Below are 19,562 nucleotides of genomic sequence, written 5' to 3' on the forward strand. Positions count from 1 at the left end.
TATCAAGAGAGTGAGTTTATTGAATCTCTAAGAGATAGCTTTTTTAGAGCAGTTTGTCTTTGAACCTATTAGGGGATCAGCTATATTGGAGGGCGTAATGTAATGAACCGGAGGCAATTAGGGAGCTTAGGGTAAAAGAACCCTTAGGAACCAGTGATCACAATATGACTGAGTTCAACTTGAAATCTGATAGGGAGAAAGTAAACTCTGATGTAGCAATACTTCAGTGGAGTAAGGGAAATTACAGTGGTATGAGAGAGGAGTTGGCCAAAGTAAGTTGGAAGGAGCTGCTGGCAGGGATGACAACAGAGCAGCAATGGCGTGCGTTTCTGGGAAAAATGAGGAAGGTGCAGGACATATGCATTCCAAAAATGAAGAAATACTCAGATGGTAAAATAGTACAACCATGGCTGGCAAGGGAAGTCAAAGCTATTATAAAAATAAAGGGCATACAACAAAGCAAAGATTAGTGGGAAGATAAGGATTGAGAAGTTTTTAGAAACCTACAGAGAGCAACTAAAATAAACATTAGAAAGGAAAAGATGAAATATGAAAGCAAGCTTGCAAATAATATCAAAGTGGATAGTACAAGTTTTTTCAAGTATGTTAAAAATAAAAGAGAAATGAGAGTAGATATAGGACTGCTAGAAAATGAGACAGGAGAAATAATAACGAGGACAAGGAGATGGCAGAAGAACTAAATGAGTATTTTGCGTCAGTCTTCACTGTGGAAGACACTAGCAGTGTGCCTGATGTTGTAGTGTGTGAAGGAAGGGAGATGGGTGCAGTTACTATTACAAGGGAGACAGTGCTCAAAAAGCTGAAAGACCTAAAGGTACACAAGTCACCTGGACCAAATGAACTGTACCCTCGGGTTCTGATAGAGGTAGCCTTAAAGATTGTGGTGGCATTAGAAATGATCTTTCAAAAATCATTGGACTCTGGCATGGTGCCAGAGGACTGGAAAATTGCAGATGTCACTCCACTCTTTAAGAAAGGTGGAAGGCAGCAGAAAGGAAATTATAGACCAGTTAGCCTGACCTCAGTGGTTGAAAAGATTTTAGAGTCAATTATTAAGGATGAGGTGATGGAGTACTTGGTGACACAGGACAAGATAGTACAAAGTTAGCTTGGTTTTCTTCAGGGAAAGTCCTGCCTGGCGAACCTGTTCGAATTTTTTGAGGAGATTACAAGTAGGATAGATAAAGGAGGTGCAGTGGATTTTGAATATGTGGACTTTCAGAAGGCCTTTGACAAGGTGCCATAAATGAGGTAGCTTACCATGGTTGGAGTATTGGCTGATTGGTAGAAGGTATTGAGTGGGAATAAAAGGATTCTTTTCTGGTTGGATGCCAGTGACTATTAGCGTGTTTCGCAGGGGTTGGTGTTGGGACTATTTCTTTTTATGTTGTATATTAAATGATTTAGATGATGGAATAGATGGCTTTGTTGCCAGGTTTGCAGATGATACGAAGATTGGTGGAGAGGTAGATAGTGTTGAGGAAATAGGTAGGATGCAGAGGGACAGACAGATTAGGAGAATGGGCAAGAAAGTGGCTAATGAAATACAATGTTGGAAAATGCATGGTCATGGTAGTAGAAATCAATGTGTGGACTATTTTCTAAACCGGAGAAAATCCAAAAATCTGAGATGCAAAGGGACTTGGGAGTCAGTTAACTTGCAGGTTGAGTCAGTGGTGAGGAAGACAAATGCCATGTTAGCATTCATTTCAAAAGGTCTAGAATACAAGAAAAAGGATGTGATGCTGAGGCTTTATAAGGCACTGATGAGGCCTCACCTTGAGTATTGTGAACATTTTTGGGCCCCTCATCTTAGAAAAGATCCATTGGAGAGTGTACAGAGGAGGTCCACAAGGATGATTCCAGTAATGAAAGGGTCATCATATGAGGAACATTTGATGGCTCTGGGTCTGTACTTGCTGGAATTCAGAAGGATGAAGGGGGATCTCATTGAAACCTTTCAAATGTTGAAAGGCCTACACAGTAGATATGGAAAGGTTGTTTCCCATGGTGGGAGGGTCTAGGACAAGAAGGCACAGCCTCAGGATAGAGGGGTATCCTTTCAAAACAGAGATGCAGAGAAATTTCTTTAGCCAAAGGGTGGTGAATTTGTGGACTTTGTTGCCACATGGAGCTGTGGAGGCCAGGTTGTTGAGTGTATTAAGGCATAGGTTTGATTGGACATGGCATCAAAGGTTATGGGGAGAAGGCTGAGATCTGGGGTTGAGAAGAAAAAAAAAGGATCAGTCATGATTGAATGGTGGAGAAGACTTGATGAGCCAGATGGCTTAGTTCTGCTCCTGTGTCTTATAGTCTTTCAGGTGGTATTTATAGCCCCATCTTCTGTTCCTCCTGATTGGTTAGTCCTCATCCAATCAGGTTTCCACTGTCCCACCTTGTTTACAATCGAATTCCAGTTCTTACTTAGAGTGAGACTTTAGTCTTCGTTAAAATTATTTTCCTCTAGTTATATTTCAATGGCCTCCTTCACCAGGCGGTCCCAAAAGCCATTGGCATAGCACAGTAGTGTTGTGCCGAAGTCAGTCCGGATACACCTCCTGTGCTCCTTGATGCAGGTTTCCACTGTGCGTTCCATCTGGCCGATACACCCTGCTGTGCATTCAAAGAATGCTGTAAATGCCGGCCACCTGAGTCCCAGGTCATCTTTGACCCACTTAAGCTGCGATTTGAACTTTCTTATGGGCTTGTGGACAGTATTTCTTCAGGATCCCGGGCCCTTAAAAAGGCCTACGGAAAAACCAGGAAACTGAACAATGAGGAACTCATCATAACCACATGTTTTTTCTATATTTCCACGGTTTCTGGAAGGATCACCAGGATCTTGTAGAAAAGATGGGACAGCAAAAACCTGATTGAATGAGGACTAACCAATCAGGAGGGACGGACAACTGGGGTAGATCACCTGACTAGACATGTCCAGGCATCATCCCTGGCAAAAATGAGTGTGTCATCAAAACATCAGAGAGAGAGAAAAAAAAAATCGATATTTGTACCTAGGTGGAAGCCCGAATAGTTTATTCGTCGTATATGCTGGCAAAACACTAGATCCTTTTTTGGTGAGGTAACGCTCATGGGTCTAATGTCCATTCAGAAATCTGATGACAAAAGGGAAGCTGTGTCTGAATCACTGAGTGTGTGCCTTCAGTTTTCTGTAACTCCTCCCTGATGGCAGCAATGAGAAGAGGGAATGAATGTCCTGGGTGATGTGGGTTCTCAATGATGAATGCTGCCTTTTTTGAGATATAGCTAATTCAAAATGTCCTGGATGCTAGGGAAGCTACAGCCCACGATGGAGCGAAGTTTACAACTTTCAGCAGCTATGATCCTGCGCAGTGCCCTGTCCCCATACCAGAAGGTGATATAGTCAGTTAGAATGCTCTCCACAGTACATCTGCAGCCATTTACAAGTGTCTTTGGTGACAATCCAAATCTTCTCAAACTTGTGCCTTCTTCGCAACTGTATCGATATGTTCGGCCCAGGATAGATGCATAAAAGCATACAGGCAGATTTTTAAAGATAGGATCTATGGACATTTAGAGAATCATGGTCTGATCAGGGACAGTCAGCATGGCTTTGTGAAGGACAGATCATGTCTAACAAGCCTGATAGAGTTCTTTGAGGAGGTGACCAGGCATATAGATGAGGGTAGTACAGTGGATCTGATCTACATGGATTTTAGTAAGGCATTGAACAAGGTTCCACATGGTAGGCTTATTCAGAAAGTCAGAAGGCATGGGATCCAGGGAAGTTTGGCCAGGTGGATTCAGAAATTGGCTTGCCTGCAGAAGGCAGAGGGATTACATTCGGATTGGAGGGTTGTGACTAGTGGTGTCCCACAAGGATCTGTTCTGGAACCTCTACTTTTCGTGATTTTTATTAATGACCTGGATGTGGGGGTAGAAGGGTGGGTTGGCAAGTTTGCAGATGACACAAAGGTTGGTGGTGTTGTAGATGGTGTAGAGGATTGTCGAAGATTGCAGAGAGATATTGAGAGGATGCAGAAGTGGGCTGAGAAGTGGCAGATGGAGTTCAACCCGGAGAAGTGTGAGGTGGTACACTTTGGAAGGACAAACTCCAAGGCAGAGTACAAAGTAAATGGCAGGATACTTGGTAGTGTGGAGCAGCAGAGGGATCTGGGGGTATATGTCCACAGATCCCTGAAAGTTGCCTCACAGGTAGATAGGGTAGTTAAGAAAACTTATGGGGTGTTAGCTTTCATAAGTAAGGGGATACCTCCTCTTATTTACACCTCGATCATGACCCCACTAAGGAGCACCAGGCCATTGTCTCCCACACCGTCACCAACTTTATCTACTCGGGATCTCCCATCCACTGCTACCAACCTTATAGTTCCCACACCCGCACTTCCCGTTACCACCTCCTGGCCAAGAGCCACAAACCTGCCTGTCCCGGTAGACCTTTTGTCCCAGCTTGCTCCTGCCCCACCGAGCTCATTTCTACATACCTCGACACTCTTTTATCCCCCCCTTGTTCAATCCCTTCCTACCTATGTTTGTGACACTTCTCACGCTCTGAAACTTTTCGATGATTTTAAATTCCCTGGCCCCCACCACTTTATTTTCACCATGGATGTCCAGTCTCTATATACTTCCATCCCCCATCAGGAAGGTCTCAAAGCTCTCCGCTTCTTTTTGGATTCCAGACCTAACCAGTTCCCCTCTACCAACACTCTGCTCCGTCTAGCGGAATTAGTCCTTACTCTTAGTAATTTCTCCTTTGGCTTCTCCCACTTCCTCCAAACTAAAGGTGTAGCCTTGGGCACCCGTATGGGTCCTAGCTATGCCTGCCTTTTTGTTGGCTTTGTGGAACAATCTATGTTCCAAACCTATTCTGGTATCTGTCCCCCACCTTTCCTTCGCTACAGCGATGACTGCATTGGCGCAGCTTCCTGCATGCATGCTGAACTCGTTGATTTCACTATCTTTGCCTCCAACTATCACCCTGCCCTCAAGTTTACCTGGTCCATTTCTGACACCTCTCTCCCCTTTCTAGATCTTTCTGTCTCTATCTGTGGAGACAGTATATCTACTGATGTCTACTAGAAGCTTACTGACTTTCACAGCTATCTGGACTATTCCTCTTCTCACCCTGTCTCTTGCAAAAATGCCATCCCCTTCTCGCAATTCCTCCGTCTCCGCTGCATCTGCTCTCAGGATGAGGCTTTTCATTCCAGGACAAAGGAGATGTCCTCCTTTTTTGAAGAAAGGGGCTTACCTTCCTCCACCATCAACTCTGCTCTCAAACGCACCTCCCCCATTTCACGTACATCTGCTCTCACTCCATCCTCCCGCCACCCCACTAGGAATAGGGTTCCCCTTGTCCTCACCTACCACCCCACCAGCCTCCAGGTCCAACATATAATTCTCCGTAACTTCCGCCACCTCCAACGGGATCCCACCACTAAGCACATCTTTCCCACCCCCCCCTCTGCTTTCCACAGGGATTGTTCCCTACACAACTCCCTTGTCCATTCGTCCCCCCCATCCCTCCCCACTGATCTCCCTCCTGGTACTTATCCTTGTAAGCGGAACAAGTGCTACACATGCCCTTACACTTCCTCCCTCACTACCATTCAGGGCCCCAGACAGTCCTTCCAGGTGAGGCGACACTTCACCTGTGAGTCGGCAGGGGTGATATACTGCGTCCGGTGCTCCCGATGCGGTCTATATATTGGCGAGACCCAACGCAGGCTGGGAAGACTGTTTCGCTGAACACCTACGCTCTGTCTGCCAGAGAAAGCAGGATCTCACAGTGGCCACCTATTTTATTCCACATCCCATTCCTATTCTGATATGTCAATCCACGGCCTCCTCTACTGCAAAGATGAAGCCACACTCAGGTTGGAGGAACACCACCTTATATTCCCTCTGGGTAGCCTCCAACCTGATGGCATGAACATTGACTTCTCAAACTTCTGCTAATGCCCCATCTCCCCCTCGTACCTCATCCGTTATTTATTTATTTATATACACATTCTTTTTTTCCTCTTTCTCCCTCTGTCCCCCTCACTATACCCCTTGCCCATCCTCTGGGTTTCCCCCCTCCCCCTTTCTTTCTCCTTGGGCCTGTCCCATGATCCTCTCATATCCCTTTTGCCAATCAACTGTCGAGCTCTTGGCTCCATCCCTCCCCCTCCTGTCTTCTCCTATCATTTTGGATCTCCCCCTCCCCCTCTCAAATCTCTTACTAGTTCTTCTTTCAGTTAGTCCTGACGAAGGGTCTCAGCCCGAAACGTCAACTGTACCTCTTCCGAGATGCTGCTTGGCCTGCTGCATTCACCAGCAATTTTTATGTGCATTGCTTGAAATTCCAGCATCTTCAGATTTCCTCGTATTTGCAGCTCAACAAAACTCTGGTTAGGCCACACTTGGAGTACTGTGTCCAGTTCTGGCCGCCTCACTATAGGAAGGATGTGGAAGCATTGGAAAGGGTACGGAGGAGATTTACCAGGATGCTGCCTGGTTTAGAGTATGCATTATGATCAGAGATTAAGGGAGCTAGGGTTTTACTCTTTGGAGAAAAGGAGGATGAGAGGAGACATGACAAAGATATACAAGATATTAAGAGGGATAGAGTGGATAGCCAGTGCCTCTTCCCCAGTACCCCACTGCTCAATACAAGAGGACATGGCTTTAAGGTAAGGGGTGGGAAGTTCAAGGGGGATAACTGGAGTGGTTGGAGTATGGAATGCACTGCCTGAGTCAGTGGTGGAGGCAGATATATGGAGGAAGTTAAGGTGGGGGGGGGGCGGGTTATATGGGAGGCAGGGTTTGAGGGTCAGCACAACACTGTGGGCTAAAGGGCCTGTACTATTCTATCATCTGAACTGGGAAGAAATCTTATCTAGGTGACATTGACCATGGAATGATTATTGGTGACAGACGGTGGTTTGAGTGTCTCAGAAACTGCTGATCTCCTGGGATTTTCACACACAAGTCTCCGGTGTACAGAGAATGGTGCAAAAAGCAGTAAGCAGCAGTGGGTGTGATCTTTTGTTGATTCTATTGTGTTATTTGTATTTACTGTTAACACCCACAAGGAAATGGATCTCAGGGTTCTGTTGCATCATTGCATATACTTCATCAAATTTACATTTTACTTTTGAATACCTCTCATTCATTTCTACTGTGAAGGTCATGAAGGGTAAGCAATTAGAGGACGCAAATAGTGATAGCCTGGAACACATCCAGTGTAAAAGGGGTGCTGCTGGCTGCTTTAAGCACGTAATAATGAATAAAACCCCAGAGGTGTATGTGCAGTTCATCCCGCAGTACTCATCTACGCATCTGCTGTGAATGTCCACAAGAAAATCTCAAGGTAGTACATGGAGACATATGTACTTCCATAATAAACTTACATTTTGAACTGCCTCTGACTAAGTGTATCCTAGGATACTAGCTGAAGTGAGGGAAGTAAATGCAGGGGCAGTAACATTTTTTTTAAGCCACTATTGAGGTATAGGAATATTGGAGGTTGGCAAATATGCCTTAATACAAGACTGCAAGGACAATAACATCAAACAGTTTTTGCTCCAACTGCATTCTTTCTTGTAAAAATCGTGTGTAATTTATGTCCCTGTGATACAAGTTTTCCACTACACATGTGCATCCATGCACTGTTGCATGCCAATAAACTTGATTGACCTGATTGTGGAAGGATGGACGGCTATCAGATAAGCTCCCCAGCTCATTTCAGATCCCCAGTAACTGATGTTCCACATCTCCAGGTGTCCATGATTCTTGACAATATTCAGTCATCTTCCTTTCCTTAATCCCCATTTCAGTACTGAAAATCTGAAAGAACAGTAACAACCCCATCTCCATACATACTGGTCAATCCAACAAGTAATCCCCAAGCATCAGACCCAATTTTAGCTCTCTACAGTGACACTTGTGAAGGACGCGAGGCTGAAAATTAAAGGAATAGAAGAGACACGAGATCAGGTTAAATGCAGCTTGAGAAAAAGACAGCTACCTGTACCAAGAAATACATGAGAAATTCAGAAAGAGGATAACCATCTCAGGAAATTGACACTTCTTCAGTCAACCGAAATAAATATTAACACAATATCATGGTTCCCAAAGTTTTATTGTATTTACAGTTCAATCGGTAAAATCTAATCTCGTGCCATGAGTTTTTGTTTCTTCAGCTTTTTCTGGGAAACCTAGAAAGGAAGAAAGTGACACATTATTCAAGTGTTACATCCTTAAATCTGAAGTAGACATTAAATGGCCTAGCACAAGGAGTCAGCAGTTATCTGAAAACAGGGTTTTAATTTATCATACAACAGAAAAAGGCTACTGAAGTTGAAATATACTTGAGTGTCCATGGGACACTGAAAGCTGCTGTACAGGATGACTCTGTGGTTATGAAGATATACGGTGCATTGGCCTTCATCACTCATGGGATTGAGTTTACGAGCCAAGAGGTAATGTTACAGCTATATAGGACCCTGGTCAGACCCTACTTGGAGTACAGTGCTCAGTTCTGGTCACCTCACTACAGGAAGGATGGGGAAACCATAGAATGGGTGCAGGGGAGATTTACAAGGATGTCGCCTGGATTGGGGAGCATGCCTTATGAGAATAGGTTGAGTGAACTCAGCCTCTGCTCCTTGGAGTGACGGAGGATGAGAGGTGACCTGATAGAGGTGTACAAGACGATGGGAGGCATTGATCGTGTGGATAGGCAGAGGCTTTTCCCAGTGCTGAAATGGCTACTACAAGAGGGCACAGTTTTAAGGAGCTAGGAAGTAGGTACAGAGGAGATGTCAGGGTTAAGAAGTTGTTGGTTTTTTTTTTTAAACACACAGTGAGTGGTGAGTGTGCGGATTGGGCTGCCGGCGACGATGGTGGAGGTGGATATGATGGGGTCTTTTAAGAGACTCCTGGACAGGTACATGGAGCTCAAAAAATAGAGGGCTATGGGTAACCCTAGGTAATTTCTAAGGTAAGGACATGTTTGGCACAGCTTTGTGGGCCGAAGGGCCTGTATTGTGCAGTAGGTTTTCTATGTTTATATACATATTACTCTTTTAATAATAACACTATTATTAATTATTTTAAATACAGACTTGTAGGCAAAATCTAAATGCGTGCAAAAGAACAAAACAAATCACCTTTTTCTTCTGAACAACCTCTTCCTCTGGTTTTGGAACAATCTGCTCCTTTTCAGTGAGGATCATCTCTATATGGCAAGGGGAGCTCATGTATGGGTTAATACGACCATGGGCACGGTAAGTCCGTCGGCGCATTTTGGGAGCCTTGTTCACTTGAATGTGCTCAATCACAAGCGAATCCACATCCAGACCCTTTAAAAAAAATAATTATTTTAATTCAACATCTATAGCCCACTATTCCACTAATCACCTGCAAAGCTCTCCCCATCACTTAGTACATTTACATGGAGCAATGACACCAGAAAGCAGCATCCAGGAATTGAGGATCACCACCATCAGGCCATGCTTGCTTCTGATACCATCATGAGTCTTACACCACCTGGTTCAGGAACAGCTATTACCCTGCAACCATCAGGCCCCTGAACCCGTGTGGAGAACTTCACTTACCTCAACCGATTATATGAGCTACAGACTCACTTACAAGGACTATACACAACTCGTTTTATTAGCACAATTTACCTTCTTTTGCACATTATTTATTTGGCAGTCTTTGTTTACGTATTGATCTTTTTGTGAATTCTGGCATTTGGAGAAGAAATTTGGATCTATATCTGAATAAAGATTCAATATGAAGCAAGTTATTAATACTTATAACACAAGCTTATAATTTTTATCCTTGGCACAAGTCTCTTAAAAAAAGTGTCATCTTTTCATTCTCTTACTGCATATCTCACCGTGGAAAACTATAAAATGCCTCCTTTACATAGCCAAAATGTAGCTGTCTTTCCAATTTTCTCAAACCACAATAAACAGTCTAGCTAGAAGAACGACAAACTCAAATGGATGTCAAAACCCCACCACTGCTCCTGCAATGATTAAAAACCCTGACACATCAAGTTTATTTGTACCGTAAACCAATGCAGATTATAAATAAAACAGCACAAGACAAATAAAATGTGGTCACTCAGATCTGTAGCTTTGTTTTCATGTATAATCCAAAGGTGTCCTAAGAAGGTCATCATTGCAACCACATTTTAAAATTGTCACAATGTTACGTATTCTTCAGATTCGACTCTAGATCAGCAACTGTACAAGTATTTTATTTATTGGTAGTCTAGATATGGACCCATGAAAATCCATTAATCAAATAGCTAACATAGTACAAGACCATAGACAGGAGCCTCCATCTCATAACCTTTCATGCTGTAATCCAGCGGTCCTCAACCACCGGGCTGCAAAGCATGTGCTACTGGGCCGCGAGGAAACGACACGAGTCAGCTGCACTTTTCCTCATTCCCCGTCATGCACTATTGAACTTGACATAGGGTTACCAACTGTCTCGTATTTGCCGGGACATCCCGTATATTGGGATAAATTGGTTCGTCCCGTATTTCCCCTGCTAAGGTAGAGCGTTCCTATGAAACCTTTCATGTGGAAATGGCATGAAGCGAAGAAGCAATTACCATTTATATGGGAAAAATTTTTGAGCGTTTCCAGACCTAAAAATAAATAACACTAACATATAGTAAAAGCAGGAATATTGATAAATACACAGCCTATATAAAGTAGAAACAATGTATGTACAGTATAGTCAGGAAAATGAAGGCAAAACCGATTTGTGGGGGAAAAAAATTGGCACATGTGCGCATGCGCACACAGGTGCCCGCGCAAGGCTTCATGGTCATGGTAGTCTCTCCTGAGGTAAAGTGTCCCGGGATTTGACTGCTATTTTTGTCCCTTATTTGGGAGTGAGAAAGTTGGCAACCTTAACTGTAAAAGACACGTTGAGGTGAGTTTAACCCTACTTGAACACACACCCACCGGTCAGCTGATCCGCAAGAATATTGTCAATATTAAACCGGTCCGCGGTGCAAAAAAGGTTGGGGACCCCTGCTCTAATCAAGAACCTATCAACTGCCACATTAAATACACCTAATGACTTGGCCTCCACAGCTGTCTGTGCAATGAATTCCACAGGTTCACCATCCTCTGGCTAAAGAAATTCAGAGGCTGTGTCTTCAGGTCTGCAACTCCCCCAAAGGAAACATCCTCTCCACATCCACGCTATTGCCTTACAATATTTGATAGGTTTCAATAAGATTCCACGTCTTTTAAATTCTGGTGAGTACGTGCCCAGAGCCAAACATTCACATCATAAAATTCAGAACATCAACATCAGTAAAGCATAGATGGATGGTGTAACCAGAAATACGTAGCAAAGCCTCAAAGACCAAGAATTTTTAAAAGTCAGTATTCATTGATCAACCCACCTTCAGTTCTGCATTACTCTCTGCATTCTTCAGCATATGCAGAAGGAACTCAGCACTCTTTTTAGGCCAACGACCCTGTGTCCAGCCCCATGCCTTCGCCTACATAAGAGAACAATAACTTCATGTTTCAGTCACAGTTCTTTTTAATATGCAGCTAATACTGACAGCTATTCATAGCCTAAACCAAAATATTTAAGATAATTATGAAATAGTGACCATAATTACCTTGGCTGTTTAACCCAATTCTAATCAAAAGATTCGGTAAAGCATTTAATTGAAGTAAAAATTTACTTTTTACCCCCTTTTACATCCTCCAAAAATGTGGAAGCTCAGAGTAATAGTATTGTTTTCATTATTATTCTAAAGGTGTCCTAAGATGGTCATCATTGCCACCACATTTTGAGAGAACACAAAAAAAAACCCAGCGGTCAGGAAGTACCCATGAATTAACTGGGAATTTAAAGCACACAGCAAGCCAAACGCAACTTGGAGTTGTGACATCAAACGGCTGATGTTGTCAATCAGTTTGAGAAATTCTGACAAGTCCCTTCACCCCAGTATTCATTCAAGCACATCTACATTGTACAAAATGCTGGCTTGCATGCACATATCTACACCTTTAGCAGATTATAAAATTAAAGAAATTACTCTCACTGCTTTCAACTCACCTGGGCACACCTGCCAACTCCTCCATTGTAGCGGCGGAAAGGGACACATTGCCTCTTGATGATGACATCCTTCAGGAACTTTGTTGCCTTGCGTATGTGCATACCTTTGATGGTCTGCGCAGTCTCACGAGTATTCTAGAACCAGAACATTTTCACTTATATCATACATCTTACAAATACAGCTTCTGTTGTGCTGCCAACTGGAATGTGGTCACTCAGAGCAAGTTTTTTTTTCACAGTTTTTCCAAAGGTGTCCTAAGCTTGTCATCACAGTAACCACATTCTGCAGATAAGCAGACAAGACAATGGTGCAGCTTCATATTAAAAAAAAGGCGCAATCCCAAATGCGATGCTTTAAGTATGACATGCAATGTAACCAGACAAGCAGTTCAGCTGTAGACAGAGCACAGGAACATGTCCATCGGCCCAAACTTTCCATGCTGATCAAGGTTGCTTCCTGAGCTGGTCCCATTTGCCTGCACTTGGCTAAATTCCCTCCCCATTTCCCCCACTAACCATGAACATAAACACTAACTGTACTCACTTCTACCACTCCTACTGGTAACTTGGTCTACGCATCCACACACATGCACCAAGAGACCTGCCCCTCAGTCCCTTCAAATCTTTTCCTCCTCACCATAAATTTATATCCCTCATGATCATATAAACCCCTATATGGTCACTATCAACTGCCTTCATTTTCAGAGAAAACAATCCTCAATTTATTCATTCCAGCCGGTCAGCTCAAGCAACATCAGGATTGTTTCCTGCAGCATCTCGAGCTTAATCACATCTTTCCTATAGTATGACAGTACTGCACACAATATCCTAGAAAGCTGTAACCCATGACCCAGTTACATTCAGTATCACAGATGATGAAAGCAAGTATGCCATAGCCCTTCTTTGCCACCTTGTCTATGAGAGTTGCTATTCCAAAGAACTTTGCATGAACTCTCTAATGGTGGTGTCTGAAAAGAGGATGCTGTCCAAGTTGCATGCCATCTTGGTCAATGTCTCCCATCCACTACATAATGTACTGGGTGGGCACAGGAGTACATTCAGCCAGAGACTCATTCCACCGAGATGCAGCACAGAGCGTCATAGGAAGTCATTCCTGCCTGTGGCCATCAAACTTTACAACTCCTCCCTTGGAGGGTCAGACACCCTGAGTCAATAGGCTGGTCCTGGACTTATTTCATAATTTACTGGCATAATTACATATTACTATTTAACTAGTTAAGGTTCTATTACTATTTATTATTTATGGAGCAACTGTAACAAAAAACAAATTTCCCCCAGGATTAATAAAGTATGACTATGACACCCCAAGGCCATTGTCTGTTCCACAATCCTCAACAGGGCCCTGCCATTTACCAAGTCCAGTCCTAATCAGCTCTCCAAAATGCACCACTTCGCACTTATCCAAGTTAAATTCAATCTACAATTCCCTTGTCCACTATCCCAGTTCATCGAAACCCTGTTGTAACCCCAAACAACCTTATTCACCATCTGCCAGAAAACCAATTTTGGTACCATCCAGACCTCCTGATTATAACACTTCCATCCTCAAAGCTGTTCAGGTATGTGACCAATCTGTGGCATATCACTGACCACAGGGCCCAAACTGGAAACTGACTCCCCACTACACTCACTGACTCCTTCCTCTGAGCTAATTTTGCATCCAATTGGCTAGCTAATTTTGCATCCAATTGGCTAGCTAACTCTGGATCCAATGCAAATTCACCTTTTGGATCAGTTTGCCATGAAGAACTTTGTCAAAAGCCCTGCCAAAGTTCACGTAGACAATACCTACTGCATACCGTCATCAATCCTCTTGGTCACCTCTTTAAAATAACTCAATTAAATTCACAAGATCCAATTTCCCATGCACAAAGCCACGCTGCCTATCCTTAAACAGTCCACAGACAGGTAGATTTTGTCAGCAAAGTATCAAAGATTTCCTTCAGTATCGTATCCACCATCCACATTAAGTTCGCCAGCCTTGGGTGGGACTGCAAATAGAGGTGAAGGGTCTAAGGGGAACATGAGGGAAAACTTCTTCAGAGGGTTGTGAGAGAGTGGAACGAGCTGCCAGCACAACGTGGTACATGTGAGCCTGATTTCAAAGTTTTCAAGAGTAATTTGGATAGGTACATTGATAGTAGGGGTACGGAGGGCTATGGTCCCAAAGCAGGTTGATGGGAGCAGGCAATTAAATGATTTGGCATGGAATAGATGGGCTGAAGGGCCTGTTTCTGTGCTGTACTTTTCTACCAACAATCAGATGACAATAAGCCTGGACTTGTACACTGCAAAACATTACACATAATGCACCAGCTTTCAAAACTCCATGTAACAATTCTACACTGACTAATAGGGCAGTGCAGTAGCATAACGATTGTAACAGTGCGGCGACCTGGGGTTCAATTCCGCCACCATAAGATATTTACAGACTACCTAGGATTCTCCCCACATTCCAAAGACATATGGGTTCGTGGGCTTGTTAGGCCAGAAGGGCCTGTGAATGAGTTACATCTCTAAATAAAAATATTGTCAACTCAAAACACTTACCTTAAAATGCACTCGCAAGTTGGAACCCCTTGCCTTGCATGCTGTGGAAGATACAAGAGTGAGTAAACATATTTCAGATTCCCGAAATATGGTAAAGCTTAAAATGTGAATTACTTACACTTGGTGGGATTCTCTGGATCCAACGAGTACCGAACCATTTTCAGAGCTCTGGAAATCAAATTACATTATTAAATGATTAGTTATTGCCAATTTTCAAACCAAATCAAATGATCAATAAACTTCAATTTCACCATTTTGAAACTCTTTACTGGTGGTTTTAGCCAAACTGATCCAGAATGAAAAAGGTATTTTGTTTAAAAAAGTTCCCCACGTGGAAGCTCAGACACACATTCTTTTCATCGTCACTAAGTGTCATTATTGCAACCACAAATGGAAAAACCAGTTCCCAAGAACAAGAGTAAATTTCAGATTGGAACCCCAACCTCCCCACCTTGGGATGGCCCAAATACTGGCAGCCACAGCTAACACAGCAATGTGAAGACTAAATAAGAAAACACAAAATCCCACTAAGGTAGAGAGGGCACAAGATTTACAAAGATGCAGCCTGGACGACAGGGCTGGTGTTATAGGGAGAGGTTGGCCACTCTAGATCTTTATTCCCTGGAGTGCAGAAGAATGAGGGTGACACAAAAATGAGGGATAAAGTAGATAGTCTGTTCCCCCCAGAACTGGGGAGCTCAAAACTAGAGGGGCAGATACATGAAAATTAGATTTATTATCACTGACTTATGTCGTGAAATCTGTGGTTTTGTGGCAGTACAGTCAAAGATGAAAATGTAGCATTCGTGGACCAATCATGAATCTGATGGCAAAGGGGAAGAAGCAGTTCCTGAAAAATTGAGTTGTGTCTTCAGTGTCCTGTATCTCTTCCTTGGTGGTAGTAATGAGAAGAGGACATGCCCTTGGCGATGGGGGTCTTTAATGATGGATGCTGCCTTAAGGCATCACCATCTGAAGATGTCCTCAATGGTGGGGAGATGGAAGAAACCCAAGTAACTTCTTTATAAAGAGGGCAGGGAGCAACTAGAATGGGCTGCCAGAGGAAGTGGTCATGACCAGTTAATTGCAAAATTTGAGAGGCATTTAGATAGATGCACCTAGGGGACAGTTATGGGCCCATTGTAGGCAGTTGGGACTCGCAGGGAGGACTCTAGATTGGCTCAGACCAATTGGGCTGAAGAGCCTGTTCCTATCTATTACCTTATACACTGCTGTGTGCACCACTGCCAAACTAGCATGAACACTACCACTTACCCCAGCCCCACTCCCAAATCTGCACACATTAACCCCACACACAATGTGTACACCTTATCAACACGCTGGATGAACTCAGCAACTATGGAGAATAAATAGTTATCATTTGGGGCTGAGTCCCAAATGATGGGGCTCAACCCAAAATGTTGACTGTTTATCCTCCTCCATAGAAGGTGCCTGACTTGCTGAGTTCCTCCAGCTCTGGCTTTCCAGCATCTACAGCATTGCTTGTTACATCCATCCACACTATAGCTACACACATTATAATCCCACATACTAACATGTACACAACAGTACACATAACCCACACCCTGTATAACCAACCACCTACTGCCTACAACCATACACACAACCCCACACTCTCATGTATAAACTACAAAAGTACACATAACCCACACCCCATATAACCAACCACTTGCAGTCTACAACCACACGTGTAGATTATAACCATTGACGTTAACATTAGGTGCACAAGATAATGAGAAGCATTGATCGTGTGGATAGTCAGAGGCTTTTCCCCAGGGCTGAAATGGCTAGCACGAGGGGGCATATTTTTAAGGTGCTTGGAAGTGGGTACAGAGGAGATGTCAGGGGTAAGTTTTTTACGCAGGAGTGGTGAGTGCGTGGAATGGGCTGCTGGTAATGGTGGGTAGTGGAGGCAGAAACGATAGGGTCTTTTAAAAGACTCCTGGATCGATACATGGAGCTGAGAAAAATAGAGGGCTATAGGTAAACCGAGGGAGTTCTAAGGTAGGGACAAGTTCGGCACAGCTGCGTGGGCCGAAGGGCCAGTACTGTACTGTAGGTTTTCTATGTTTCTAACCCCACACCCACTATAACCCCCACATACAACACACAATATAACTGTACAAAAAAACCTCACCATGTACGCATAGTCCCACACTAACGAATACACATTAGACCGATTCCGATTAACCACACGTTGCTCTTGCACATTTATAGCCCAGCGGCGGCGGTTGGTGCAGTATGGACAAGACAGTACAACCCCACACCAACGTGTACCCATTAACCCCGCACACTACAACTACATACACACCATATAGCCTCCGCACAGGAACACTTACACACTATGCACGCACAAATTCCAGCCACAGACTATAACCGAACACACTAGAGAACTCCTCGTACACTACAACCGTGCAAACTAAACCATCGTACACAAACACACACACTCTCGTCCCTCCCTAATGAGCTCCTCTGTCCGATTTCCTCCCTCCACCCAGCCGCCATCTTGTCCAACACTAGGCCGCGCCGGCTTTTACCATCCTCATCTTCAGATCTACACCGGATCCCAGCAACAATATTGAGCAGAGAATTTTCTTTGTCACACCGAGGGCCATATTTAAGCACGAATAGGGAACCTCAGCCTCGGATGGCCCCGATGAACAGCAAATTGTAACCCGGCAACAGCGCCTCAGAATCCCTTCACACTCACCGTGAGAGGGCAGCGGGGAGAAAGGGATGAGAGGCGGGCGGGAGCGCAAATCACACCAACCGCATCGCGAGACTTCCCTACTCAGGCGCCGCCTCCTCCATTTAACAGACAATCTGCTGAAAAAACACAGTGGGTCGGGCGAGCATTGGAATCACAATTATAATTATTATCACTGCTTTATATGACGCGGCAACATTTCTGTGTAAAGACATAAAATGACTGTAAATTACACAAACATATAGCGTATTCCAGTTAATTAGGACACATCGGGACCAGTACATTTTAGCCCAATTAAACGGCTGCCTCAATTTGCTGAAATTTCATGGAAATAGTTAAAAAGGTACAAAAATATACAGAATAACAAATCATGTATTCAAGTACAAAACAAATTATAATACTATCAACAGTACCACAGTACAATAAACTTAATATTAGCTCCTAATAATTATTAACGGAGGAATTCATCCAGTGCATGCAATGAACAAATCTTTGCAGACACCTGGTGCAGATAATGGACTGCCTTCATACAATGCTTTCAATGATTGCATCCTCCATTTTTCATTTTCATTGTAACATTCAAAATAATAATCGATAACTTCAAATTCTTCATGGTTCCTAACTCGTTGAAGTAGTGTAATCTAATTACAACCAAAAAAGATCAACCACTGCTATCAAAATAAACCGAGGCACTTTCCAGGGCAAATCTCTAAGCCCACTATAGTTCTGTCTAGCTTTAAACCTGCTCTCTAATTGATGAATTGGATGAAAATAAGGTATCAAATCAGAGACAACCAATACCTTGACACATCTTCTAGACATGGATGATTTGAAATTATACGCTCCTTCATCAGTAAAACTAAAGCAATTAATTCAAATGCTAGAACTGTTTTCGAAACTATATTCTTGATTGGGGCATGACTGTGCAGGCTTGTGGACGTCAGTGAGTTAGACCTGTGGGAAGGAATTAAAAAGAAGACAGCTTTATACAGCTGGCGCCAGAGTAGAGGGAGTCAGAGTAGGACGGTTTTGGCTCAACGGGGCTTCAGCGATAACGGGTTGAAGTGAGGTAAGTTACCTGTGAGGAATAGAAACAGAAAGTATGTCTGTGAGGTGCCAGATGTAGGATGTCCTGGAGACTCCCACCCTCCCAAACGGCCACATCTGTGCCAGGTGCGTCGAACTGCGACTCCTTAGGGACCGCATTAGGGAACTGGAGATGCAGCTCGATGACCTTCGTCTGGTCAGGGAAAGTGAGGAGGGGATAGAGAGGAACTATAGGCAGGTAGTCACTCCGGGGCCTGGGGAGACAGATAAATGGTTAACAGTCAGGAGAGGGAAGGGGAAGAGTCAGATACTAGAGAGTACCCCTGTGGCTGTCCCCCTTAACAATAAGTACTCCTGTTTGAGAACTGTTGGGGGGGGGACGGCCTGCCTGGGGGAAGTAACAGTGGTCGCGCCTCTGACACAGAGTCTGGCCCTGTTGCTCAGAAGGGTAGGGAAAGGAAGAGGATGGCAGCAGTGATGGGGGACTCTATAGTTAGGGGGTCAGACAGGCGATTCTGTGGATGAAGGAAAGAAGCGCGGATGGTAGTTTGCCTCCCAGGTGATGTTACTGATCGCGTCCACAATATCCTGAAGTGGGAAGATGAATGGCCAGAGGTTGTGGTACATGGGTAGAAAAAGATCCTGAAAACAGACTACAGTACAGGGAGTTAGGAAGGAAGTTGAGAAGCAGGAGCTCAAAGGTAGTAATCTCAGGATTACTGCCTGTGCCACGCGACAGTGAGAATAGGATTAGAGTGAGGTGGAGGATAAATGCGTGGCTGAGGGATTGGAGCAGGAAGTAGGGATTCAGATTTCTGGATCATTGGGACTTCTTTTGGGGCAGGTGTGACCCGTACAAAAAGGATGGGTTGCACTTGAATCCCAGGGGGATCAATATCCTGGCGGGGAGGTTTGCTAAGGCTGCTGGGGAGAGTTTAAACTAGAATCGCTCGGGGTGGGAACCAAACTGAAGAGACGGAGGGAGGGGCGGTTGGATCACAAATAGAGAAAGCTTGTAAGCAGTGTGAGAGGGAGGATAGGCAGGTGTTAGAGAAGGGATATGCTCAGACTGATGGTTTGAAATGTGTCTATTTTA

The 19,562-nt window shown here is 43.9% G+C and overlaps 1 protein-coding gene and 3 non-coding genes across 4 annotated transcripts; all 4 read right to left on the bottom strand.

The window, feature by feature from the left end:
• Positions 1 to 8,133: 8,133 nt before the first annotated feature.
• On the bottom strand, positions 8,134 to 17,449 carry rpl17 (ribosomal protein L17). Its single transcript, XM_072252181.1, has 7 exons — positions 17,423 to 17,449; positions 14,810 to 14,859; positions 14,692 to 14,732; positions 12,121 to 12,255; positions 11,453 to 11,551; positions 9,183 to 9,374; positions 8,134 to 8,228 (listed from the first exon to the last, which is right to left on the bottom strand). The coding sequence occupies exons 2-7, from the start codon at positions 14,847 to 14,849 to the stop codon at positions 8,181 to 8,183; spliced, it is 555 nt and encodes a 184-aa protein (XP_072108282.1). The 5' UTR covers positions 14,850 to 14,859; positions 17,423 to 17,449; the 3' UTR covers positions 8,134 to 8,180.
• Positions 10,142 to 10,209, bottom strand: LOC140195753 (small nucleolar RNA SNORD58). The gene has a single exon (XR_011885540.1). It is a non-coding gene; the product is annotated as a small nucleolar RNA SNORD58 (small nucleolar RNA).
• On the bottom strand, positions 11,777 to 11,844 carry LOC140195754 (small nucleolar RNA SNORD58). The gene has a single exon (XR_011885541.1). It is a non-coding gene; the product is annotated as a small nucleolar RNA SNORD58 (small nucleolar RNA).
• Positions 12,331 to 12,396, bottom strand: LOC140195752 (small nucleolar RNA SNORD58). The gene has a single exon (XR_011885539.1). It is a non-coding gene; the product is annotated as a small nucleolar RNA SNORD58 (small nucleolar RNA).
• Positions 17,450 to 19,562: the final 2,113 nt, after the last annotated feature.

The sequence above is a fragment of the Mobula birostris genome, chromosome 3 (assembly GCF_030028105.1).
Source record: "Mobula birostris isolate sMobBir1 chromosome 3, sMobBir1.hap1, whole genome shotgun sequence".
In the NCBI taxonomy this organism is placed as follows: domain Eukaryota; kingdom Metazoa; phylum Chordata; class Chondrichthyes; order Myliobatiformes; family Myliobatidae; genus Mobula; species Mobula birostris.

What these genes read in the sequence shown, in the direction of transcription:
- rpl17 (XM_072252181.1), bottom strand. Translation starts at nt 14,849, where the DNA reads ATGGTTCGGTACTCGTTGGATCCAGAGAATCCCACCAAGT. An exon ending in ACTTGCGAGTGCATTTTAAG is followed by an intron (nt 12,256 to 14,691) that starts GTAAGTGTTTTG and finishes TTCTGGTTCTAG; the next exon opens with AATACTCGTGAGACTGCGCA. An exon ending in AGGTTGTTCAGAAGAAAAAG is followed by an intron (nt 8,229 to 9,182) that starts GTGATTTGTTTT and finishes CTTCCTTTCTAG; the next exon opens with GTTTCCCAGAAAAAGCTGAA.